Here is a 27,444-nt window from a genome sequence, read left to right as displayed (position 1 = left end):
ATGCCAGAACGCTACTGTGCATTAACACCTGTTACTGCGCGATTATTTAGTACTTGGTTATGCAAGTACTAAATGACTGCGCAGCAACAACTGCACAGTCAGCATCTCGTGTAGATGTGGTCCAAGAGAGGTCCATTTATCAGCTGCTTAACTCTCCTGTCACATGTGAAGCTGCTATAAAGCAGAAGGACAAGAGAACATGTCATCTTCCACATTAACAAATGCTCCATGTGGCAGGCAAATATTTTATTTTAGAGCTTACTCTCATCTAACAGCACTCAAACTTAAGCCTGCTCCCAACTACAGGAGACTGTTCTTTGCCTTATTGAGCATTCAGAGCCCTTCAGTGGTATATGTATGGTTTCAAACCGTATGTGACACTATACTTCTGCTGCACATCAAGAAAATAATACAGTTCTATACCAGTAGTCGGCAACGTTTTTGTGGTAATGGACCAGCATGACATACCTGGCTCAGGTCTGAGGTGGGCTGGCTTTAGAACCTGGCTGCTGCCATGGCTGCTACTGCCACTGCTTTTTCCTGCTGCCCAGCAGAAGCATGCTTGAAACTCTCCACTGCCCAGCTAAGGCATGGCACAACACCCTGCCACTAAATGCTGCCAAGACCCCCACAGGTCTACAGGCTGGATCTGGCCTGTAGGCCATAGGCTGCAGACCCCTGTTCTTGAATACATCTAGCCATTTAACTTTCTGAAGGAATCTTCCTATGCAGCCCATGTTTTATATACCTTCTGATGACTAACAAATTAGTAAGGGCCTAGATATACTTTCACTGACCTTATACTGGTATAAGGCTGGGCACATAACATAACCTTATACCAGTGTAAGTTGCTGGAAACTGATATAAGTTTATCCTGGGAAAAATAAAAGTAAAACAACACTTGTATAAGTTATACTGGCATAGGTGCCATCTGCCTGCTTCAGTCTCAAAGTTTCCACACCACCTAGTAGCACAATGCTATAATGGCACCTACTGCAGAAGCAACCTTCAGAAAGTTGGTTTTATGTCCTCTGTAGAGACCTCTGCAACTTACACTGCTGTACAAAACAGTGCAAATTATACCAGTGTTAATGTGATGTTTGTCCAGATCCTAAGGTTAAGATGCTAGAGGAGTCACAACAGCACAGGTATTTTATTTCAAGCCAGACTCTTGAAGGCCAAAAATAAAATATAGGCACTATTCAGTCAACATTATTGCATCTAGATCATTAAGTTAAAATCATAATAGTAAAATTAAGACAAAGGACTCATCATTAACCATAATAGTGGTTCAGATAGACACACAGTTGAAATGTCTATGTGAAGTGGGAAGATCATCAGATAAGGCTTATGCAAGTACAGCAAGCTGCACATAGTTCTATGAACACACTGCTTTTTATACTCCATCTGGCTGAGATGGGCAAGAAGCCTAACCACTTGGCCAACAGCATAAAAGGTGGGAAGATCATTCTGCATTTTTCTGGGATGCTTCCAAGGGCAGATTAGGATCTCAACAGAGCATAAATGAAGGCAGATGCCCTAGTGAATCCCTTCTGAGTATGGTTAGAAAACCAAAATATTAAAGTGGGGATGGCCAACCTTGGTATGTGTGACACAAGTGGCATGGTTAGGCTTTCTATGTGGCATGTGGCAGCTTGGGGCACATGACAGATAGGGCAGAAAGCAGGGCAGCAGATCGGCAGGGAAAAGAGATTGGAGTGGCAGTCAGGAAAGGTGCAAGGATAATTTATGATGCCTGTCAGAAAGTTGGCCCCCAGTGACGTAAGGAATCTAAATGTCCAATAGGTTGTTGGCTTTCCTCCAGGTGGATTAGGATTGCATGTAGAGATTTATGGGCCAAAAAAGCTGTATATGTGCCCTTTGGCAGCAGATACAGATGTGACCTAAAGAACATTTTAGTAATTACAGATCTGTACTACATATTTTACTGACATGCTGGAATGTACAGCGCAGGCATATATAGAACTTCATTGACTTCTCCTCCAAGACAATAAGATGTTAACAAGTCCTCATCTGTCTTCTGAAAGAACAATGTGAATAAATGGCCACATATGTGCTGCTTTGTGGTAACATTATTTAAAATGAACCTGGTGATAGTAACTAGTAATTCCTAGTAATGAGTAATTCCTACTTTTGCTGTTCTATTTTTTAAATAATTGGATACATGGGGTAGGAGTGAGGAGGGTGGGGGAGAGAGAAAAGACAATGTCTGACAGCTTTTATCTGGTTCTCTAAGGTGGTGTGGACTGAAACCTCTGAACTGAAAACTAGTCTTTCCCAAATTAGTTAATTCAAGTTTTTTTATTTCTATTTTATTATTTGTGGAAGTAGATGTGTATGCTTGGCACCGTTATGACTGCTTTTAATCAAAGTAGTTAAACAATGTACATTTAAGAACTGGGAAAAGAACTCATTCGCCTGGGATAAGCTCCCAGGCTACAGTGACTTACCTTTCCTTCTTTATCTGCTGTCCAGCCATCCAAAAGACCCATTTTTAAAAAATCCAGTAAAGGGCAATATACACAAACTGCACAAGTTAGTACATTAAGTGCACATCTACATGTGCAATTAATGTGACGCAATAAACTCTAGAGTTTATTGCTGTTTGCATGTGTGCCCAGGATTGCAGCACAATGAGCTGGATTGGAGCAGCCCCAGCTGGCAGGGGGTCCCAGGGCATCAGCCTAACAGTCCAGGGCTGTTCCTCCCCCTAAATGATTTTTCTAGTTGTGCTAGATGTTTGAAGTCACCAACAGTCCTCACTATTTAAAAGGGCCTAACTTATTCTCTCCCTGTTTTGTTCTGCACTGCAGTTGATTTGAACACAAATAATAGCAGAGAAAGGCTACCTTTGGGAACAAGATCCCCCCCCCCCCTCCCCATTTTCCTCTTGTTACTATTGTCAGCAAGCTAGAAAGTCTTTTAGTGAAAGCATCCTTAGTTGTATTACCTTTATGGGACAAAAATATGATTCAGTAGCTGGAAGCTATTTCTGAATCTTTGACAAAACAAATTAGCTTTCTAAAATTTAACCATCAAATTTCCTAGACTGGGAATTCTTCAGAGAAACAGAACTAAGGATTTTTGCAGAATGCATGCGAAAAATAAATGGAAATAAAAGAAATAATCTAAGATAAACACAGGCAGGTTTAAGCTTCTGGCATTACTTATTTATATAAATTAATTTCTGATCTGGTTAGCGGACTGACTGGTACTTGAGAGATTATTAAATACTTTGGGCACTTACACACATGCAGGGAGGCTGCTCCGATACACTGTAAATCCAGCGCATTGGAGCGGACTCAATTAATCAAGTCTGCTGGTGTGGGGAAATTAACCCACTGAAGCATCACATGTATCAGCATCCCCACACTGAAAAATGGCAGCAGGGTGCTTTGAACTAAAGCTTGGCGAACGAACTTTAGTTCAAAGCACCCTGCCACCAGTGTTTCATCATGGGGACGCATGATGCTTGGGCCCTTTTAATTAGCGCAGCTTGCTAATTAAAGCATCCACCTCCCTGCCTCCTAGAGCACGTCTATAAATGCCCTTAGTTCCCCTTTTTACCTCATTGGTCATAAAACTAAATTAGAATAATGATTATGATGCTTAAATCATGGACAAAAATGTAATGGGGTGGAAGTGTTTTTGCATCTCTTCAACATTGTTCACTTATCACCATTTTCAGGTGTGATTCTCTTGGCTTGTGGGTTAAAGTGAGCAGCTATATTGAGAAAACATTTTGTAACTCTATGGTTCTGATTCTCTGGTCCTTTGGAAAGCAGAATGGAGGCCTGCAGGTGCATGTTACACTTGTTCAATGCAGAAGTTATGTGTAACATTGCCATGAAACCAGTCTAGTCATTCAGAAACTCAGGTTCTGAGAATATAGACACTAATGCAGTGGAGCCAAAATAAAGCAATGATCAGCCAAAGTAAACACTTCTTCAATTTGTTCCCATACTGTTAAGTAAATCCCCACATTGCAGGTCCTGTGATTTGCAGTGGAATATGGAAAAAAGAGGTAATAACCCTGATTAAAACCACTCACTTTTCTAAAAATCCAATGGATGTTCCATTCACTAACTGGTCAGAAAGAGAGTGGGGAAAAAGCTGCAGAAACATATTGAAAACAGGGATGAGCTGAGGAGGTAATGTTGAAGTCTGGATCCAGGTCCATATTAGGTTTAGATGAGGCTTAGAATTTTAGTCTACGGATTAATTAGGACTCATTCTGAAATGCAGCATGCTCTCTATGGGAGATTTTGCTCTATATTCTCCAAGATCACCAATCCACTAAAATTTCCAGTATCATGGGCCATATGCAGGCCAATTCCAAAAAAACTCCATCTAATTTTAGTTTCAGCACAGACCAACGCTCTTACTAGTCCCTTGAAAAGCAGAGATTATTTTGCTAACTCAGGGATCACCAGCCATTCTGGCCACCTTCCTTCCTCCTCTTGATGTGACCCCTAAATTGCAAGTTGAAAGGGAGTGGATTGAACTGTGATCAGTTCTTCTACCAAAAGTCCTATGCTGAAAGATAAACACTTGAAATCCCAGTGGTAGCCTTCTGTAAGCCTATCAATGCTCGGAAATATTCGTTTTCAGACCCCAGGGGAATGGAAAAAGTGTGCATGAAAGGTTGCTGTGCTTAGTAGTGGGCAGTAAATTGAAAAGTAAAGTGCTGTACTGCAAGCAGAAATGAGATCTCTGTAAATCTATGAAATCAGTGGTGACTTGCCAAGGCCTTTAGAGTATCACATTATATCCAAACAGTGTTTATGGAAAAGTGCTTTGGAAGAATAAAAGTATGCTAGGAAAAAATGCTATTTTTGGCCAGCATGGTTGCTAGTGGAATAGGAAAGATACTTCTTAGCAGTTTAATTTTTGGGTACTGAGAATTGTATTATCTGATCAAAATTTTTATTTCAATGTCTGGGTGTTTTATCTCACCCATCCTTTAATTCGGATCCATCACTTATATGTGCAATGCGTTGTGTGGTGTTAGGAAAAAAAGTGCCAGTTAACTTATAATGGGAATGCTGTTAAATATCAAAGAAAGCTAGTGGCCCTATTAGTATTTTATCTGCGTACATGTCTAAGATACTCAGCACAGTTGTATCCAAGCACCTTATAAATGCTGATTAATTTAGTTTTGCTGTATGACATTTATTGGCCTTCGGTTGGCTTCCACACAAGAAGGATAATAATATATGTTCCTTCATGGGAACAGCACTGTTAAATCCATCAATATTTGGAAGGTGCTACAGCAAGTGGGGGGCACGTATAAGTGCCTCAATAGATACTGGTATTACCTACCTGTTTCATATATATGGGAATAGGATAAAGAGGTTAAGGACCAGCTTTTCAAAACACTCCATTCAGTTTACTTCCCTTTAGGTACAGGTGCCAAAACCTACACCTCATGAAGGAGGTCTGGATAAAGAGCTATGCCTCTTTCCTCAGGCGACCTCATTTTACCCTCAGAGGAGCTAGATTAGAAAGGTTCAAGAACCGTGTGGCCAGTCATAATTTGCAATGACAATAAAGTCCTTTTCTTAGCTGTTGTTTGGATTTCTTTAAATATATTTTCTTATTCAAAGCTTCACATGTAATATAGTTAACCTGAAGGGTTAGACCTTTTCAATTTTCAGTTTATATTCTTGCAGTTTTACCTTAAATGATTTTGCACTCCTTTGAACTATTAACAGTCACGATTTTGCATAGTTTCCATGTGAGTTCTGCCTTGCACAGGAAATTTTAACAATAGACTTTGGAAAGCAATAGACCTAATAGTCTAATGTGAAGCACAGCTGAAACTAAATGGAAAGCACATGAGCACTTAGCACATTTAACTACTTACTTTCCTCAGTGACAGAAATCTTGATAATGCAGGGTGGATTATACAGTGGGGAAAGAGCATAGTAAAATTCTCATATCTAAATGAGAAAAAGATGTTCTTATTAGAGAGAGAGAATTAATTAGAAAACTAAAGGATGCAGCAAGTAGTAGAAGTCTTAGGTGGGAATTCTTTTTTTTTTTTTTGTTTCTTCTTTTGGAAATTATGATTAATGCAGATTCTAAATTTTTCATAAGAAAATTTGTAAGATCAAAGTTTTATTTTGGTTTTGAATATGGTCAGCATCAACAATCTCTGCATTCACTTCAGCTAGAACAATACCTTATGGGAGCTGTAATTTGTTTGCCGTATGACCCTCTTGTCCTACTGGGCTAAGTTCCCCAGATAGTCTATCTTTCACAATGGACAGTGGTCTCTCGTGCTTTGCTTGAACCACTGACGTACATCATGGGAGTCCTATGACCACAATGCATTGTGGTAGATGTAGTTTTATGGGGACATCAGCCCATAGGGATTGATAGGAGGATAAACTGTGTTAATTGTAACTCACATGGCAGGGTGGCCCCATACACTAACTCATTCAGAAAAGCCTTCCTAGGTGACAACTTGCTTCATCAGATGCTAGAGCAAATCTGACCTATAGAGCTACATCATCTGGCCCATGGGGCTGCCCACTAGTTGGAAATTTGGTTTTGGGAGGAGCGACAATGACCAGAAACTGTGGCTACTAACACTGCCACCACCAAATTGTGAGCTCCACAGGCTAGATGACACAGCTCTGTGCTATGGATCCAGCCCACACACTGGCTCCATGCACCAGACCTGGCCCTTCACAACTTCTCCAGCCTGCAGGGCCAGATGAGTTTGGCACTTTTGCCATAGACTGTCCCAGAAAGATGTTTGTCTTGCTTGTTCTTAAAAACTCCATTGAAAGAGATCCCAGGACCCACTAAGAAAGTGGCTCCCATGCTTAGCTATCCTTTTAATTAAGATTTTCCTTACATTTAATCTAAATCATCTATGCTATGACTTAAGCAAGTTATCCCCACTCAGGCCAGAAAAAAAAAATCACTATCAGCGATCTAGGGCAGGGTGAGCAAGCCCTGGCCACTGTTTTAGAACAGCATCCCAGGATGCTCCACGTCCCTGCTCTCTGGTATTCAGAATCTCCTCCCTGCCAGCTCTTTGGCCCATCTCTGCCCAGGGAACTGAAACTGCTAGTTACACATCTGATTACTATCCCCTTTTATAACAATCATTTATGTGTTGGAAGACTGTTACCAATATCCCTTCTCAAGGTATGTCTATATAGCTTAACAGTATAGTGTGCAGATATTTGAGCTACCTCTATTTGAGCCAGCTTGGGTACTAGAAGCAGTATAGCAGTATTGGTGCAGTGCTTTTCCCAGGGTAATTAAACATAATGAAATATAGTAATGTCATGTTGTTGCAGCTATACGATTTCCACAATTTGAACTAGCTCATTCAGAGTAAGTTGGTATCTCTTCACATCACTGCATTGTGCAGTGCAGGCTACCTTCAGTTTTCTCATGGGATATGCTTTCAAACAGCCTTGTTGCTTTCCTCTGAACTCTATCCAATTTATTTTTTGCATTTTTTAGTGCAGTGCCCCAAAGTGGACCCCATCCTCCATTTGAGACCTCACCCACACAGTTGCAAAACATCGCAATTGAAAAATTTAGCTTAGAGACAACATTAATAAAAGCAGAGTCTGTGGTATCTGTTGGAAGGAATCTTTACAGGATGCATGCCAGAGAAATTTTAATTGAAAACATAAGGTCAAACTGAGAGGCACTCAACTGATTTTCTATAAAATGCTCCAAACATCCATATGACAATTTAAATTAAACTAAAGATGCTTTGGAAGAAAAGTATAGGAAAAGCTGTACAGATCCTTGGACTACAACTAATAAGGGATGTAGGCACTGACAAATTAAGCACCTCAATGCCTGACTTTTAGGCATCTGGCCCCTAACATGGAATCTGGAACCCCATGTAGGGTACTTTGGCTTCCTAAGGAGTGCATCTGAGAATGGGATCCCAAAGAGGGAGCTTGCTGTAGCCAATAGGAAACAATGTACATAAGTAATGCATGCCTATCCACCTGCAGAGCTTAGGTCCCCGAGTCAGATCTCCATGGAGGTGCCTTCATCCAGCTGGGGATCCAAAGCCTAGAATCCTCTTCTGAGAGCAGGCATCTATATATCTGCAATTTGAAAGAGTGCCTGGAAGGGGCACTAATGGAAGTGACCATCTTTTGTATAAAGTCTGCCTGGTCTCTTATAGATTCATAGATGTTAGGGTCGGAAGGGACCTCAATAGATCATCAAGTCCGACCCCCTGCATAAGCAGGAAAGAGTGCTGGGTCTAAATGACCCCAGCTAGATACTCGTCTAACCTCCTCTTGAAGAACCCCAGGGTAGGGGAGAGCACCACCTCCCTTGGGAGCCCGTTCCAGACCTTGGCCACTCGAACTGTGAAGAAGTTCTTCCTAATGTCCAGTCTAAATCTGCTGTCTGCTAGCTTGTGGCCATTGTTTCTTGTAACCCCCGGGGGCGCCTTGGTGAATAAATCCTCACCAATTCCCTTCTGTGCCCCCGTGATGAACTTATAGGCAGCCACAAGGTCGCCTCTCAACCTTCTCTTGCGGAGGCTGAAAAGGTCCAGTTTCTCTAGTCTCTCCTCGTAGGGCTTGGTCTGCAGGCCCTTGACCATACGAGTTGCCCTTCGCTGTACCCTCTCCAGGTTATCCGCATCCTTCTTGAAGTGTGGCGCCCAGAATTGCACGCAGTACTCCAACTGCGGTCTGACCAGCGCCCTATAGAGGGGAAGTATCACCTCCCTGGACCTATTTGTCATGCATCTGCTGATGCACGATAAAGTGCCATTGGCTTTTCTGATGGCTTCGTCACACTGCCGGCTCATGTTCAACTTGGAGTCCACTAGGACTCCAAGATCCCTTTCCACCTCTGTGCCACCCAGCAGGTCATTCCCTAGGCTGTAGGTGTGCTGGACATTTTTCCTCCCTAGGTGCAGCACTTTGCATTTCTCCTTGTTGAACTGCATCCTGTTGTTTTCTGCCCACTTGTCCAGCCTATCCAGGTCTGCCTGCAGCTGTTCCCTGCCCTCCGGCGTGTCCACTTCTCCCCATAGCTTTGTGTCATCCGCAAACTTGGACAGAGTACATTTCACTCCCACGTCCAAGTCGCTGATGAAGACATTAAAGAGTATCGGTCCAAGGACCGAACCCTGCGGGACCCCACTGCCCACACCCTTCCAGGTCGAGACCAACCCATCTACCACGACTCTTTGGGTGCGACCCTCTAGCCAATTCGCCACCCACCGGACTGTGCAGTCATCCACGTCACAGCCTCTTAATTTGTTCACCAGTAAGGGGTGGGATACCGTATCGAAGGCCTTCCTGAAGTCCAGGTATACGACATCCACCCCTCCTCCTGTGTCCAGGCGTTTCGTAACCTGGTCATAGAAAGAGACTAGGTTGGTCAGGCACGATCTGCCCGCCACAAACCCATGCTGGTTTCCCCTCAGCATAATTTGTCCTGCCGGGCTCTCACAAATGTGAGCCTTGATAATTTTTTCAAATACTTTACCAAGGATGGAGGTGAGACTGACCGGCCTATAGTTGCCCGGGTCCTCCTTCCTCCCCTTTTTGAAAATGGGGACCACGTTAGCCCTTTTCCAGTCCTCCGGGACTTGGCCCGTGCGCCACGAGCATTCGAATATTCCCGCCAGTGGCTCTGCAATGACGTCGGCCAGTGCCTTCAGCACCCTCGGATGGAGTCCATCCGGGCCTGCCGACTTAAAGGCATCCAGTTCTTCCAAGTGACTCTGCACCACCTCAGGATCTACGTATGGAAGTCTGGCGCCTTGCTGCTGCCTCTCTACAACCCCAGTGAGAGACTTGTCGTGCCCCTCGCTTAGGAACACTGAGGCAAAGAACTCATTGAGGAGTTCAGCCTTGTCCCCCCTATCTGTCACCAATTGCTTCTGCCCATTTAGCAGGGGTCCCATTCCTCCCTGGGCCTTCCTTTTACTCCCTATGTATCTAAAAAACAATTTCTTGTTGTCCTTTACTTGGGTTGCCATCCTCAGCTCCATGGTAGCTTTGGCCCGCCTAACTGCCTCCCTACAAGCACGAGCAGAGGAGGTATATTCATCTTTAGTGATCTCACCCTGTTTCCACTTTTTATGTGCTCCCCTTTTGGCCCTTAGGCTGCCCTGGATTTCTCTGGTCAGCCATGGAAGCCTCCTGGCCCCTTTCCCTCTTTTGCCTCGCTCGGGGATCGTCTTGCTTTGTGCCCGAAGGATCGTTTCCTTTAGGCACAGCCACCCTTCTTGGGCACCCATCCCATCAAAACTCCTACTCTGCAGTGCTTCCTTGACTAATCGCCTGAGTGCAATGAGATCAGCTTTCCTAAAGTCTAGCACTTTCACCCTACTAGTTACCTTACCCACTCGCCGTCTTATGTTGAATTCTATCATAAGGTGATCACTGTCTCCCAAATAGCTACCGATCTGGAGGTCCCCTATCATGTCATCTCCCGTTGCCAATACCAGATCCAGTATGGCATTCCCCCTAGTGGGACCATACACCTCCTGTGTCAGGTGGAGGTCCTGTACACAAGTTAGAAACCTGCGTGAGCGATGGGACCTTGCTGTCTGCGTCTCCCAGCAGATGTCCGGGTAGTTTAGGTCCCCCATGACTACCGCCTCTTTAGCTTTTATGGTCTCCGAGATTTGCCTCAGGAGCCCCGCATCTATTTCTTCCCCTTGGTGTGGGGGTCTGTAACAGACCCCTACCACCAAATCCCTTTCTCCTTGCCCCCCATGTAGCCTAACCCACAATCCTTCTACTTCCTCAGCCTCGGATTCTGTCTTGATGAGGGTTGATGTATATTGCTCACTGACATAAAGTGCAACCCCCCCCCTTTCTTCCCCGACCTGTCCTTTCTATACAATCTATAGCCCTCAATATGTACCGCCCAGTCATGGGATGAATCCCACCAGGTCTCTGTTAGCCCCACTAAGTCATAGGTGTTTAGTGCAAGCAGGAGCGCTAGTTCATCCTGCTTGTTCCCCATGCTCCTAGCATTAGTATATAGGCACTTGAGCCCTGCGACTGGCGCCTTTGCTGCCCCCCCGCTCTTTTGACCTTAAATTCTGTGAATCTATGAAGCCATCTGGAACAAGGATACTTGAATGAGGGCCAGTACTGATTTGTTTAGTGTATACCTGCATATCTGTCTTATTCCACATTGTCCATGTATATGGGGGGTATGGACTATTCAGTACTCAATTTACAGAGCATCCAGAAGACAAAAGCTGCTAAAATTTGAACAAAGATTTGTTTTACCTTGGGTTTCTAATCTGAGTATGACCATTAGGTCTGTAGCCTGTTGTATTTACTAGTGCAAAACTCCCATCAGTAAAAATGGGTATTTTGCTTGATGGAAGATTGAATAGAACCAAGTCAACTGTTTTCAGCAAATAATTCATTAAATGAATGTATGCCTCTTTTTCCTCATCAGGAATTATTCACCAAAAAATGAAAATGAAAAAACCCACAGAGAGAGAGAGAGAGAGAGAGAGAGAGAGGGGAAAAAAAAACCCTCTTTCAAGTATATTTATAAAGAGTAATCATATCCTTCTGAACCTTTGTTTTACTAAGCTAAACAGCTCAGGCTCCAATAGTCACCTCTCAAAATATAGCTTCCTGTAGTCATCCTAATAATCCTTTTCTTTCAGGTGTTCCATTTTAACTTCCTCTCTTTTTGGTACATAGATGACAAGCACACAATATGCTAAATGGGGTCTTACAATGTCTTGTACGATAGCACTAACCCTTTCCTATTTCTATTAAAAATACCCAGAAAAATAGGTATACTTTTGGCATATGCTTCCATATAGGTGTCTCAACATTTCTCTTTCAATGAGTATTTTGGCCAGTAAACATGATTGCATAAATGTTTATGGAAAGGAAATAAAACACAAGTATCAGCATGAATTTTTAGTTGTATGAATGAGTATTTCTTCATTCATAATTTTCTACAGCATTCATTTGACTCTACACCTGAGAAAGGCTAAAAGACCATGATGTACAGTAATTGTTTTGCATATTCTGCTAGGACTATAGTATCTACACTGTAATTCATTGAAGATTGCATCCCTTTAACAACGTTCTTTATGCCCATAGAATTTAGTCCTGAACAATGAACAATAAGGAGCATGGCCTAAATGTGCATGCCAGCTCTACTTCAGCTGAGTGTCTAGTATGCTTGGGCACGTGGCTTTGCTTCCTGGGTGATGTTGCATCCTTAGCTTTTCCCACTGTTGGTGGTACCAGTGAATATTGCCAATAAAGGATGGGCACATAATGGGTCTTCACACAAGATGAGAATAATCAATTTCAGTTCTGCCCCAAAATTGAAAAACTCATGTGCTCATGTGAAAGATTATTAACCCAACAAGTATTCTAAGATTCTAATTTCTACTCTACAATTTTAAACAAAAATCCTAAATTGATCCCAAATAGAGTTCATGCATGTATACACTCCTGGATATAATAGCAGAGGAAATAAAACAAACAAATAATAGGTGCAGTGAGCACAGTGAATATATTTGCTGTAAATAGATTAAAAGGATATAGGACATTGGGTCATTGTTAAAATAATTTGATTTAATAACTTTTGATCTGTGTAGATATAGTCAGGCAGATTCATGGTAAAAAGCTATGGAGAAGTCTGCCAGTTACCCAAAGGATTTACCCCAAAGAAGCTTAGCAGCTCCCTTTACCATTTTTTAATGTCTTAAAAACCTGGAGCTACAAAACTTTGTGGTGGCATGCATGGGATGAATCGCACAGGTTTGTGATAAATTATAGGGTCATGTGATAAAATACATTTTTCATAGATCTTGGTTCTATGGCCATGTCACCTGCACTCTGCCTGCAAATTCATCTCTGCCCAGGCTGATTCTAAAAATTGTGAGCTGCTTGCTAGACACTAGAATAACTTAAACAAATTACCCCAATACAAAAGCATTTCCTTTTTTCTCTCAAAATATGGTATTTCCTTTCAGACTGTTGGTCGTACGCTGGCTGAAGTCCCAGACAAACCACATGTTGCAGTCTTAGAGCAGCAACAGATTTAATTCCTAGCATCTGAGAATCAGACATGGCTACAAATGGGAACCTTCATACCATTGCAAAGGGAGGCTTCCCAGATTTCCAGTGGGAAACAATGCACTATTAAAATACATGTTATAACAATAACATTATTAAAATATATGACCTTACAATAATCCCTTTATTTGTGTGATACCTATATGCTATATATTTTACACAGAAAATTGTCCTGTTTGTCTCTGTTGCACAAGCTAGCTCATGGAAATCTTTGCTGAGTCATTTATGTTTTTACTACCTGATGAAAAACCCATTAAAGTTAATGGAATTATTGTCACTGACACCAGTGAGTTTTGTATTAGGACTCTGAAGCACAGAAATTATATTTTTCTGTATTTCTTAAACTGGCATATAATTAGGAAGAGGAATTGGGGAAAAAGAAAATAACTGCAGAGGAATAGATCCCAATATTAACAAAATAGAAGTATTAAAACAGATAAAAATATGCAACGTTGGCAAGCTATTAAAAAGGCTAAACACAGCCATCAACTATGGGATTTCTCGTCCATCTACAAAATCCAGCATGGTCTCTCTTTCCTCTCTGATATCTTTTTGGCCATCTTCAACCAGTCTATGAATGGTGCTGTAATGCTGTTCACTACTGTTAAAAGAATAGAGCTGAGAAGCATCTTCCCATGCCTGGAACGTTGGCATAGGAAAGGCTTCTGGTTCTTTGTTCTCAAAAAAACTCTTCAGGTTTCGTTCACTGAGCTTGGCGGCATAGAGCTGAAAAATTTGCTCCAATTGCTCTTTCTCCTTCTCTATGTAGATCCTCCAGAACTTCATTTGGAGGTGGCTGATTTTGGACTGGCAACTGGCACAGCATGTAGTTAACAGAGATAAAAGAGCCATGGCGACTATCACAAACCACCCCAGAATCTGGAAAAGAAAAGAAAGAGGATCCAAGCTGAAAAATCAAAATTTCACTTAGATTAGGAATGTCCGACTGTTGTGCTTATGGACAAGAGAAATAGCAGCAGCCAGAAGAATTTAATATTTTAGGCTAAACCAGTCAGGACACTTGCATAACAACTCCAGTTGGTGACCAGACACAGCTCAAAGTCTGTCAGAGAAACATAGCTATGAATATTCTGTAGTGGCCACCATTCTAGCTTCACATTAGGGTACAACAGTGAGCCCTGATGCCTTCCAGGGTTAGCACTACACCACCACAATGAAGGAATCCACAGTTCTTGGGGCCAGATTCTATTCCACCTATTCTGAACCAGTTAGCCTTTAAAATGCCACCCTGCTCTACCTTTTGCTTTATTGGGCATATAAGTGAACTTAGATACTTAAGTTTGATTCTATCCCCCACTGTTGAAGTTTTGAAAATCCATTCATGTATCTACTTATGTAGCACGTGGTCATCTCAGCTGTAAGACTGAGTGACAAAAAAGTAATGAGGAGGAGGAAGAAAATGCACACTGTCTTCAAGGGAGTCAAGCAGCAGAGTAGAATAGAATTGCAGTCAGGCGCTTACGTTCACTTACATGCTTAATAGTTAGAAAAACACTAGCGCAGTGTTTTTGACTCAGCCACCATGTAGCTGTAAAAATGTGTTTAATTTAAAGTGGCTTTGATTGTCCCAGGTCATGACTCAGATCAAAACGGGAGCAGCACAGCCTTTTACAGAGGTAGCCTTTCCAAGCTGTATTGCTGCTTCTCTGCTAATAGGTGGCCAGGGAGAGCACACAGCTTGACAGGTGTGTTTCTGGAACGGATTGCAGTTAAGACACCCAGGAAAAACTGTTAGCATATTTTATCTGGTATACGTCATATGTACTGGAAATGGGACAATGGGTGTGAACACCTGTAGGACTCTGGCATAAAAGGCTTTCTCCCAGAGAAGTGCAATATCTGTTTACAGCACACTGTGAACCACTTTTATCCAAAACACAGATCAATGAAGTATATCTTTTTTCATTCATATGGTACCCCAAGTCCTACTGAGGTTAATGGAAGTTCAAACAAACAAAAAATATGCAGTATGTGGAGATCAAGAATTTTGAATTCCTTATAGATGGTATTTTGTTTTAGATGTTGTAGATTGATTGGTTATTGTTATTACAGTAGTGCACAGAAATGCTCTCGGAGGTAAAGTGTTTGGTACCATCTATAAAGCAAAGGTTATAATTGAAATAGACAAAGCAGGCAGAGAGCAATTAGAAATTATATTACCTCATTTTAAAGGGGGAGAACCCAGGCATGAAGAGATTATGTGAGTTGTCCCATGTAACCTTTGACATCAGGGCACGTCCAGACAAGCGCGGTCTTGCGGTATGTGGCGCCACAAACACGTTTGCAGTGCCACATATCGCACAGTCCGGCGTTCTCCGCACTGCAAGAGCATGCTGCCTGAGCATGTGCTGCGCTGGTTTATTTTTATTGTGGGTATCCAAGGGTCAAAAAAAAAAACTGCAGGAAAAAGAAAATGGCACAGTGCACACAGACAGCAGGCGCTGCTGGAAAAAAGAGCTGGGCCACTTGGAGCTGTGCTGCAGCTGCCAGCCAGGCTCCGCATGGCAGAATCACTATGGCTGCAGCCCCGGGAGGCCCCCAGGACCCCAGGTAAGGCTGCTTGGGCTAGCACTGTGCTGTTCACAGCATCCCCTGCCCCACCCACCAGGGTAACTTGCCACATGCCAAATTGTGCATGTCACAGCCATTCCCTAGGGACAAGTAGCTGCAGTGCAAGGTGTGCCACTGCTACTTGGCCCCAGGGAACCAAACATCTATGCACGTCTGGATATGCCTTCAGTGGCAGTGTCATGAACTAAATGCAAAACATTCTGTCCCCTTTGCATAATTTAACTTGCAAGTTGAAATTTTAAATCAAAATGAGCAAACAAAGCATTGTCAAAGTATATAGTATTTGTTTGCAAATGAAATAACCCCTGCAGTCTTATTTCTATCAAACCATCTCTTTCAATAGGTTAGAGATACTTGGCAAGGCTTAAGCTGAGGATATTTTTTCATAAAAATATGAAGGAATAGTGCATAATATATTTGAAATTTCTTACTACATTTCTTACTACTACTTTCTTTCTTTCTTATTATTACACCAAAGAGAAGTATATCAGAGGTGGGTAGGAAATAATTTTCCAATTCCCTGAAAATGTTATCTATCCTAAATTGAAATGAAAAGTTGAAATAGAAAAATACCGTCACACAATCACCCAGAAAAAATTTTTGTCCCAGGCCAATTGAATAATTTAATTCTGACAACTTTTAATTATTGTCAGAACTCAATGTTTAATGTTTTATTATAATTTAACTACAGTTTAAAAGTAAAATGAAAAGCAATTAAATGGATTTTTTTCCCCCAAAATGTTTTGAATCAGAAGATTCAAATCAGTAGATCTCAAGTGGTCTATTCCCACAAACTTATCTGGTCTTTATGAATCAATGGTCTTTCAGAAAATTCCTGACCAGATCTTTTTATTACCTCCAGCACTTCTAGTCCTTGTGTTAGCACTTCTGCCACCACCCAGTCAGGCAGTTCCTTGAAGACATTTGGACCAGAGACCAGAATCAAACCCAGTTCTGTTCACTTGGGCAAGTATAGATGCTCAAAAAGCCCAAAGCTGAATCAGTTCAATCTTCACAGGCTAGTCTAAGCTGCACAGATCAAACCATAAGCAAGTGAACAGACATTTGCTTTTTATTCCAGAAATGCAGCCACATGCTTGCAGTGGCCCAGGTCAGAAGCCAGGGGTCAGTAGGGCATGCATCCTGTCTGCTGGAACAGACAGCTTGGGCCAAGGCTAGCCCACCTACCCTGCAAAGCATCCTGGGATGCTGGGGGACTGAGAGTTAACTTGAATCTGGAGGGGATCCTGGGACAGAAGTTTAATAAACCAATTTAACCTAAATGAATTAAGTCTGATACTACATCCATGCAGGTTTATCTTAAACCAGTTTTGGCTATTTTGAAAGTGGTTTATGTGCGCTGAATTTCTGTTCTGTTACAAATTAGAACTGATTTCCAATCATTTACACTGGTTTTTGTGTAATTTCTGACCCTTGCCTTAGAACTGGCCAGAACATTTTCAGAAACATTTCATTTTACCCACCTAGTTTTTGAAGTGAATGTTTTGCAGTAACCTGTCAGTTGCAAAAGTTTGTCAAACATGTTCTGAGAAAGATTTACTTTGGTGTTTATGATATTGGCTGTTGTGGGTTCAGACCCTGCTCGACCTTATTTGAATTGATTTGGGATGAAAAACTGTACTCTGATTTAAGCAAAGCAGGATTTGAACATGGTTCCTCTACGTACCAAGCCAGTGTTCTAACAAGCTATATGCAACCAAATGAGTCAGCTGACACAATTTCTTTTTGCAAAAATGCTTTGCTTTTATTTCATAGTGGAAAGAACCTAAATTTCACATATTCAGTAACTTCTGGAATTGAATGTTTGTCCTCTGCACAGCACTAATAGAACTGATAGGAAGAACTATAGCCTGTCATGTATGAACTTCTGCACTGGTATTCAAAAATTAACACATAACATTTGTATCTACTACAGAGTTTCCGTATAGAAGTAAGAGAATCAAAGAACAAATTTTGACTTGTCTGGAAAACTTTAGAGAGTGGCATTGAAGAATAGTGTCATTTTGATTAGTTTCTCAGCAGGCTTCTACACCAGCTGTTAGCATTCCACGCCTAATTTTTTCTGTATTAACCATCCTTTTCATATCTCAGTGCTTCCTTCTCTCAGTAGGAGTGCTGCACTTCTGTGATTTATGTGCTCACACACTACTAGACTTGAGTTTGCCCAGCTGATTTTTATTATTTCCCACAAATACTCAAGTATTTTTTTAAACAAGAAGTCATTCCTGTGCAACCCAAACATGCAGTGCACTAGGACCTGAAAAAAAAACAAACCAAAAACTGATTCTAGGACATGAAACAGTTATATCCAAATGCAATTGCTGCATGATAATCATTTGTTGACGCTGCAGGGTCATGCAGTATCCTGACTGTCATCTTTCTCCAATTTCCTGTGGACTGCTTTGCTCTCTCTTTAGTTTACTTTGATTCCTTTTCTCTCAGTTTTCTGACATCACTAAGCAACACAGAAATGTAAAATATGGTTGTGAGATGTAAATAATATTATATCTTTGCAGGTTTTTGTTATTTCATTATAGGTCTAGTTTCCTTCATACTATACAAACATTTTAGGAAGCAGTCAAACTAAATAGACTTTTTTCATTACTTGAGAGGAAGGAAATGCAAAAAATAGACAAGTGATATAAACAGTGCACAGGAAATTAGATGCTTAAAAATTGTTTTGGTATTAGGCAGATGGTATTAGGCAGACCACACAGCCTGTTTGGAAAAATTGTACCTCACTTTTAGTATTAATATACAAGTTGTTTTTGTAACATGGATAAGACTACTTCTGTCTTCGCTATCAAAATCTGTTCTTCTCACAAGAATTACCCTCTCTCACTAGGATCTGATAGTTTTACTCACTCTGACATTAGTGAGACTGGTGTGGAAGTAGGCAACAACTCAGCATCAGTCAGAAGATCAGAGCCTTCCCCTCACTTATTCCCCTTTCTTTTGTTTTGCTCTACCAGCATTCTGGTCACCATCTTGTGCAGATAAACGAGACAATTAATACAAAGCACAGAGAAAAAAGTTATTACTTTATTTTCCTTACCTGAGACTGTGCTTGAAGTGTCAGTTTTAGTTCCTCACTCTCTGCAAAGGACATGGTGGTCTTGTCACAGACTACTTTGTACAGCTCTTCCCAGCACTTGACAGATTTATTCTTGCAAAGCACATTTAAGTACCCAGGATTTTGTAAGCCACTCATGGCACATTCATAAAAAGTCCCGTTGAGCAAAGCCACAGAAAGCCACATCACTGGGGCTATCAGGGCATGTAAGGTGATTTGTCCAAAGACATAAAAGAAACGGCAGCTGTTCCCTTTGGGGAATATTTTCCTGGGGTTCAAAAAGCAACCTGTGAATAGTTTCCAGGTCCTGCTATTCAGGAAATACCCAATGACTAGCAACACCAAGGCTGGGGCGAAGAGAAATACCAAGCCATACATGAAGTTTTCGCTGCTGCAGGGGCACTTGAAAGCAACAACAGAAAATAAGCGTTCACTTCCCACTGTCAGTAGAGCCATAAAACTGTAGCCAATGGCAGTTTTCTGGTTAATAAGGAATTTCAGAACTGTTTGTATACCATCCATGTTTGCTGGCCACTAAAGATGAAAAAAAATTAAAACAAAACAAAACAAAAAAAGAAATGAGCCTTTGTCTGTTGTGCAGCAATTTGTAGCCGTGTTTTAGGGAGGAGCTCTTCAGAAGAAAAATATGCTGCTGGTCTGTCTGGCTTAGTGCAGTCTCAATGAAGTGATGATGTCACTGTAAATCTTTCCTTGTGAAATAACACCCAGATGAGAATACCCACTGGCTAAGTAGATGCTAGATAGCTACAAGGATTATTATATTTTTATAGTGATCTGCATTATAAGCTGTGATGAAAACAATGCCTCCCTCTCAAATAAGCTGTCAGTCTCAGTTATTAGCCCTGTTGTTTGACTGCAGCTTCAAATCAGAAAACAGCAGACACCCACATTTATTTGCCCCAGTTCTTGAGCTACGATCTTCAGCAATTGCAGAAATATATTTGCCTGAGTTATATTCCAGGGCTTGTCTCTACCATATCAGTGCTGCATTTAGACAAAAGGTGAATTAACATGCACTGTTCATGCCATGCCCACCCAAACCTTATAGGTACACTCCAGACCTGGAAGTTCACTAGTGGTGATAATCCAGGTTCATTAACTGTGCTCAGTTTACTGTGGTGCTTTTATACCAAAAAACAACTGAGTAGAACCACCGAAGGTGGCGGGGGGAATCTATACCACTCTAATGCATTATCTTGGGATCCAGAGAAGCCTAGATTGTATGCTGTATGCATTTTATGCTGGACACAGCATAAATTGAGGTGTTCAATGAGCCCCGATTTTCTTTAATTAACAGAACCATGGAATGTGGTGTCTAAAAGCCTCTTTGCAACAGAAAAACTGCTCTATTATTTTTCTGTAGTAAAAACAAGAAAAAACTCCTAGCATGACTTTAAAAATGTGAGCTCCGAGTCTCTCTAGGGGTGCCTTATGTCTAAAAAGGTTAAAAACTACTACTCTATCCTGTTTTATTTATAAGATGTTTATGTACCCATTTTTTTATTTTTTCCAGGTTGCCTTCAAGATGTACCTCGGGATTACTCCTAGCGTGACCTGCATCAATAAAAGGGGGAATAAATTCTCCTTAATTCTGAACAAGAATCCTTTAGTGGACTTTGTTGAAGAACTTCCAGCAGGGCGGTCTTCACTTTGCTACTGTAACCTCCTATGTGGTGTTATTAGAGGAGCCTTGGAAATGGTAAAAAACTTTGCCATTCATTTTTTTTTTTCTATCTGTGTTATGTATAGACAGAAAATAGAACGGCTAAATAAACAATAGCATCTACTGTCATTTAAACTCTGTAGCAGGCTAAACAGTATCCACTCCCTCACCTCCTCACACCAAATACACCAAGCCAAATCTGCTCCCATTTGACACAAGGTGTATTTTCAGAAATATACCTTCCAAATAAATGGAGTTGACTCCCATTTTATTCTGGAGAATAGAATGTCTGTGAATAATGGGATTAAGTCATCATGGTGCATCAGAGAGCATTACATATTTATTTTTAAATATAAAGCCTTAACAAGGGAATAACATAGATAAATTGTTACTTAAATCACTACGTCACCTTAAAAATCTATTGCGTCTCTGCTGAAGATGATACAGCTATATCACAGATGAATTTGCACCACTTTTTTCCTGCATGAAAAATCCAGTTTGCTTTTTTTAAATTTTAGTTACTGTACAACAAAATTAGCATTGTATAAAGTATCATATACAGGGCTGTAAATCAATCTCAAATTCAGATACCTTTTAATAAGGTAATTAACACATTGATAACTGTTATAGACTGTATGCGAAAATGTAAGATTATAAACTGAAACTCATCAAATTTAAGTTTCAAATCCTCGTAAGAAACCAAATGACTATGTTGACATTGGGTGCATCTACATGAGACACTAAATGTGCAGTAGTCTAATAATACTGTGCAGTACTGTGTCACAGCACAAAGAGTGCTAATACGCTACTGCACAGTATTATTAGGCTACCGTGCAGTAGCGTTATTAAAAAGGTGTTTGCCAGCGCTACTGGGCAGTAACTCAGGTTACTGCTCATTTATTTAGTGCTTGATTATACAGGTACTAAATTTTAAATGCACAGTAACCACTGTGCATTAATTAACATGTAGATGCATCCACTAGGTACTACTATCAAAATATTGACATTGTGTTAGCATTGTGAAAAATGTAAATAAGTTTAAATGAATATGGAGACATATTTTTAGATTTTATACTATGTTCAATCCTCAAATATCTCTATAGTATTCCTTTGTAATAAAAGCTTAGAAAGGGGAGGCCTCTTGTGGTGGAAAAAAATAAAATAAAATGATGAGAAAAGGAACAAACTTTTCTTTTTAATTAACTGACTGGGCCTTTTTCTTTCCAGATTAATTTAGCTGCAGAAGTTACTTTCATTCAAGACAGATTAAAGGGTGATGATGTGACAGAAATAGGAATTACATTTTTAAGGAAGCTGGAAGACAAAAAGTGCAAAAAGAAGTAAGTGGAGATAATAAGAGAAGGAATTTTCATAAACTAATATTTAGACCACTTGGTCTCAGAAGAAAATATTTATCATGGCAGTGGTGACCTTCAGATGCAGCTACTCACATCTTAGAAAGCTGAAGACAAGCAAATAGCAAACACCAAAATGTACAGAAGATTTCACACTCCATGTCGCAGAGTTCAACATAAATGACTGAAAAGGTTTGATCCTTTCCTTCCATCGCCAGGCAGCAATGCCAGTGATTTCAATGGAAATTTTGTTTAAGTAACAAGTCTCTTCTAGACCTCAAATCTCCACTTGGACTCCTATTGTTCTTCATTATAAACGTGACTCTCTTTACCGGTTGCTCGTGAGCGATATTTCAAAGACTTCAAAATATTAAGTTGTTATAAAAATATACTATATATATTCCAGGAATAAGGATTAATTTGCTGTAAATACTTTGTGCAGTTTCCAGTTCTGCCCTTGTTTCACATTTGCTCCTACTGAACTCAGGCCAGGATGAAATTTCATTGGGAATAGGAGCAGATTCTTAGTAAGGAAACCTAATAACTGTGAAGTCCAGTGCTTGTCCGTTTGCATGTAGGAGACCTATAGGATTTTGCTAAATAATGCAGTGCTAGTGCTGCTTGAGATTTAGCAGATGCATCTACACATGCAATTAATATGACTGAATAAACTCCGGTGCAACTTGAGGTGGAGGAAACTAAGCCCAACGTCACTGTTTACACATGCATTTAAGCACAGTAATTTACTCTGCCATCAGATGCTACCCGTGTCTGATGGAATTATTCAATGCCAGAGTAAATTAATCTACTGTGCCCTAATTGCGGCACACATGTAGACGATGATGTTTTACTGTGCAGTAAATTAGTCTACTGTGCAGTAAAGCACATGTGTAGACATGCCCAGCATCTTACACAGCTTTTATGAGAGTGATCTTGAGATGGTTTAGCTCATTAGCAGGTTTGAACATTATGGTGCATTATAGTTCATGGTAGCTTTAAATTTGAGCATCACCGAGAAAAGTATAATAAAACATGTAAACATCACTGTGTCACCAGTTCTTCTTTACTTGGCCATGTAAGAACCTGGCTTTTATTATTACTGAATATTTTTCCTCACAATCATAAATGGATATTTTACATCAGCAAATTAAATGTTTTGCTAACTGAAACACAGGAAGTCTTGGAAGAGCAGACAACTGAACCCAGGGTTGCCAGCCCAAGGATTTTTTTTTTTTTTAACTGACAATCTTCAGTTTCACTGACAGCTAAACTTTTTTTACTGATGCATGTTTTTACTGATATGTTTTAAGTAATGTAAATATAACTCTTATTCCAGGACCCAATTAGAAGGGCTGCAGTCTGGCCAGGCAGATGGAGTTCAGGAGGCAGGTGTGCTTTGGAGGCAGCCCTGGGATGATGCGTGGCAGCCTAGCAGGTGGTTGCTGCATGTGGGGAAGTCAGAAGGGCCAGATGGTTGTGGGTCAGCCAGTGGTCGGTGTGGGGGGGGCCAGCACAGTGGCCATCAGGAGCCCATGGCCCTGGTTATAGCTGCCCAGGGCAGGGGCAGGAGCAGTCATGGTGCGGAGAGGTGGCAGAGGGAGAAAGCCACCATGTGCTGCCCCTGCACTGTTCATGCTGCTCCTAGCCAGGGAAGGGGCTAGCCAGGGAACAATGAGTAGGGCTGCCTTTTCAGAAGGGCTTCCAGCTGCTGGCAGCTTCAGCCAAAGCCTGGAACTCCCCCCAATGGCAGCAGAGGCCCATTGCAGGGCATCAGGAAGCAGGAGCAGCTTGTAGACGCCTGCCTGAGACTGTTTACTCGCAAGTAAACTGGTCCCACATCAAATGCATGTGTAGACACACCTACTGGCATGAGTGGTAAACTACTCACAAGTAAATAGTCCTGGGCAGGCATCTACATATGAAAGAATGTGAGAACAGATTTGCTGTCTGGCCCATCCTGGCTCCCTTATGCACAACAACTGCCTGCCCACCATGCCCCATCCCAGGGCTGCCGTCACTGTGCACCTGCCACCTGGATGCCATCTGCCTGGCTGAGCCCTGTCAGGGTTGCCAATGACAGGCTCCAGGATGCCACCACCAGGGTCACCATTGCTCTCCTGGGCCTCTAGCCATCTCTGGGCCAGTCAGGACTGGTGGTTACATGTTGTCCAGCACACTTGCAATGATGAGCAGTGACTGGAGGTGTTCAGGATGAGCCGGGCCACCTTCCAAGACCTCCTGGAGCAGCTCTAACCACACCTGGAGTGGCAGGACACCAGCATGTGGCCACCCCTCTCCCTGGACACCAAGCTAGCTCTTGTGGTACATCAACCATCTCTTTGGCATGGGCAAGACCACCACTGGGGAAGCTGTCCTGTATGCCCCATGGAGACCTGCCCTAGCCTCTCCAAAGTTGCAGCCATGGTGCTGCTGCAGCAGGAAGCCTGTCCAGCAGCTGGAGTGTGGCTCTGGCCAGCCAGGCTCCAATTTTGGGTGGTGCCATGTGCACCACCCAACTTTGCTTTTGTGCAGTCGACCCTCCTCCCCCACCCCCACATGCTGCGAAGTAGCAGCGCTGAGAACTCCTGCACGTGTACCGTGTGGCACCACAGATGAATCTACAGTGCCACATACCACATGTCCATACTCATCTGGATGTGCCCTTGATGGTGCTGCTGTGTTCTGTCTGCAAGAGCTTTGATAAAGTTGTGACTACTTAGTGTCTTTAGTGGTAGCTAAATATTTTATAGACTTTACTGATAGCCACTTTTATCCTGATTCTTTACTGACAGGGCACATCTACATGTGCAATTAAAGCACACTAACAAAGTCTGGAGTGTATTGCTCCGGAGTTTTTGGCTCCTGGGTGCACTGTTTGACCATGCAGCCTAGAGCAAAAGTCTCTGGAGTTTATTTGTACACAGTATATTGAGCCTGGTTGGAGCAGCCCCAACTGGCAGCAGCCAAGGGCTGCTCCTACCAGGCTCAATGTGCTGCAGAGAGACTGGCTGGGACACAAGGATGCTTCATTGTGGGGCTAGCTGGCAGGCAGCCCCTGCAGTAAAGCATCCTTGTGCCCCAAACAGCCAGGCAGCATCTACACATGCAGTGCTGTGCATGAAAGACCTCCAGAGCAGACTACTTCTTGTATTTACAATAGGGAATATTCACTCCCACAGGGAGGGGACGAAAGGGTGTTATAGCAGGCAGAGGACTGGATAGGGATTCAAGACCTGGGTTCAGTCAGTGTTGCCAACGTTCAGAATATTAACCAATGTTGGGAATGTCTACATAAGATGGTTACTGTGGAACTGCCTAATTAGGTCTGCAGTAAACGTCTCTACATCTACACATGTACCCCTATTAGGATGCACAAAATGAATTAACTCTGGAACAGGCTAGCACTTGTATTTACAATTTAAATGCAAGTACTAGCCTGCTCTGGAGTTTATTCCTTGTATGCCAACACTGTTAATAAAGACAGTTGGCTGATTCTCATAGATCCTGGATGCAAAGTAAAGAGGTACCTAGACCAAGCTAATAGAATTAAACTATTCTCATTCTAGCTGGATTCATCTACATGTGAACATGTTCCAGGGTGGGTTTACTCTAGAGTAAACTACTCCAGAGTAAAATACCTACCCTGGGCAGCCATCTACACATGCAGGGAAGTGGGAGCAGATTTGCTGCTCATGGCAGTAGTCTGCTCCCACCCCTGCCAGTCCTGCACCAGCCTCCTGCAGCAGCCAGGGGGAGCTCTAGGCTCCCCCTGTGTGTTAACCCAAGGGCTAGCAGGGAGCACAGGGCCTAAAGACAGCTGCCTGCTGCAGTGGTGGGCTCTGTCACTGGAGTCTGGGTAGGGACAATATCTCCCTGCCCAAGCAGCAGGGAGCTCCAGCTTCAGTTCCACATTCTCAGAGCTAAGGCTGGGAGACTCTTGTCAAGGTCACAGAGCCAGGCTGGGAGATAAGATCTCCCAGCCCTGGCTCCACCTATGTGGAACCGAGGCTGGGGCTGAGAGCTCCCTGCTGCTGGGGCAGGGAGACATTGTCCCTACCTGGGCTCTGGTGGTGGAGTCCACCCCAGCAGCAGGCAGCTTCCAGGGGCAGGTAGCAATCTCCTGTCCCCTGCTGCCCAGCAGCACATCTGTTCCCAGTTGGCTGTCTACAGATGTTGTACTGTGCGGTAATTGTTCCCTTGTAAATTTGCTACTTGTATTTACAGATAGCAAATATACTCAAGATTGGAGCAATTTATTACACAGTAGGGACATCTACATGTACAGTACACTTACTGTACAGTAGCACTAGCACATGGTTTTTTCATGACTGTTACTGCATGGTAGCCTAGTAATACTGCACAATAGCTTATTAGCACAGTTTTGTTTTTTTTTTTTTTTTTTTTTTACCAGCACGCTGCTGTGCAATGTTATTAAGCTACTGCACAGTAGCATGCTGGTAAAAAACTGTGCTAATAAGCTACTGCTCAGTATTACTAGGCTACTGTGTAATAACTGTCATGAAAAAAAACCATGCGCTGGTGCTACTGTACAGTAACTGTAGTTTCTGCACATTTAGTTAGTACTTCATTAAGCAAGTACTAAACTAAATTCACAGTAACTACTGCACATTAATGAATGTGTGGATACTCCTAATAAGCAGTTTGCATGTGTAGACAGAGACACTTACTGCACCGTAATTATCTCTAATCTTGAGTAAAGCATCATCTTGTATAGATTCATCCTCTGATCCTGAGTCCTATTAGGTACATGGCAAAACTTCGTAATAGTGCAGGATCAAGCCCTGTGTCCACCAGTCTATGCTTACAGGTATTTAGCTTCCTTCAAATGCTATGGAGATACATAAAAGGGTAGTTAACTAGTGCAGTACTTTCAAGTTAATAAGCTTGGGTATCAAACTGTTAATTTTTTTTTATTTCTAACTTAAATTAAACTTTTGCTGACTGCTTCCTCAGAAACATGAATGCTACAGGTTCCTGCTACAGACTCAGTTACTAACTGCTACTTATCAGTATTTTCTTTTTTGTTCATTCTACTGTTCAAAAACAAGGAGTTTTGTATATGAGAAGCTATGGTAGTTTCCTAGGCTTCATTCTCTATGTTCTGCTATTAAATACAAATCCAACAAATAGTAATAACACCAAAGCAGATACAGATACACCAGCTCATATGCAATTTTATATTGCTGCCAGGATAAGTACAAAAAGTGGCAAAAATAATCATTCACTTCCTGCTGTGAGCAATACCCTCAAACTATAAATAAGTCCTTTATTTTGGCTATTGAGGAATTTCAAAACTGTTTGGAACTAATGAATTCCACAAGGCAAAAAGTGAGATCTCAGTGGTGGGGCAGGTGTAGTATTTTATTACAGCAAAGCTCTTCATTAAAAGGAAAGCAAGACTTAGATTAGCTAAGCAGAAGTGAATAGTTATTCACTGGTAATGAGCCCCTCTTTGAAAGAGCACAGGTTCATCCTATGCTCGTGGGCAAGTCTCCTCCTAGGGTCAGTTTTTGTTTTCTGCAATTTGTAGTTGTCAATGAGCTCTGGTTACTGATCCTGCTTAGGAAATAAAGTGTGGCTTATGCTATACTG

At 41.9% G+C, this 27,444-nt stretch overlaps 2 protein-coding genes across 5 annotated transcripts in view; one reads left to right on the top strand and one right to left on the bottom strand.

The window, feature by feature from the left end:
- LOC102562142 (calcium homeostasis modulator protein 5) overlaps nucleotides 1-19,531 on the bottom strand; it is a 45,646-nt gene extending 26,115 nt beyond the window's left edge. The window contains exons 1-2 of one of the 4 annotated variants that reach the window (XM_006258914.4): nucleotides 18,775-19,484; nucleotides 12,522-13,985 (exon numbers count right to left, since the gene is read on the bottom strand). In XM_006258914.4, coding sequence (XP_006258976.1) covers nucleotides 13,596-13,985; nucleotides 18,775-19,314 — 930 coding nt within the window. In that variant the 5' untranslated portion in view covers nucleotides 19,315-19,484 and the 3' untranslated portion in view covers nucleotides 12,522-13,595. Of the gene's footprint in view, nucleotides 1-12,521; nucleotides 13,986-18,774 lie in introns of those variants that run through there. The other 3 variants (XM_019479531.2, XM_019479532.2, XM_059733133.1) reach the window with 3 other exon arrangements.
- The window catches only part of TRAPPC3L (trafficking protein particle complex subunit 3L), a 29,086-nt gene extending 6,211 nt beyond the window's left edge, over nucleotides 1-22,875 (top strand). Inside the window, exons 4-5 of the mRNA XM_006258915.4 lie at nucleotides 20,327-20,512; nucleotides 21,704-22,875. Coding sequence (XP_006258977.1) covers nucleotides 20,327-20,512; nucleotides 21,704-21,820 — 303 coding nt within the window. The 3' untranslated portion in view covers nucleotides 21,821-22,875. The remainder of the gene's footprint in view (nucleotides 1-20,326; nucleotides 20,513-21,703) is intronic.
- The last annotated feature ends 4,569 nt before the right edge of the window (nucleotides 22,876-27,444 follow it).

The sequence above is a fragment of the Alligator mississippiensis genome, chromosome 1 (genome assembly GCF_030867095.1).
Source record: "Alligator mississippiensis isolate rAllMis1 chromosome 1, rAllMis1, whole genome shotgun sequence".
Classification (NCBI taxonomy): Eukaryota; Metazoa; Chordata; order Crocodylia; family Alligatoridae; genus Alligator; species Alligator mississippiensis.
Note: the sequence above shows the minus strand (reverse complement) of the source record. Positions and strands in the feature narration are given on the sequence as shown.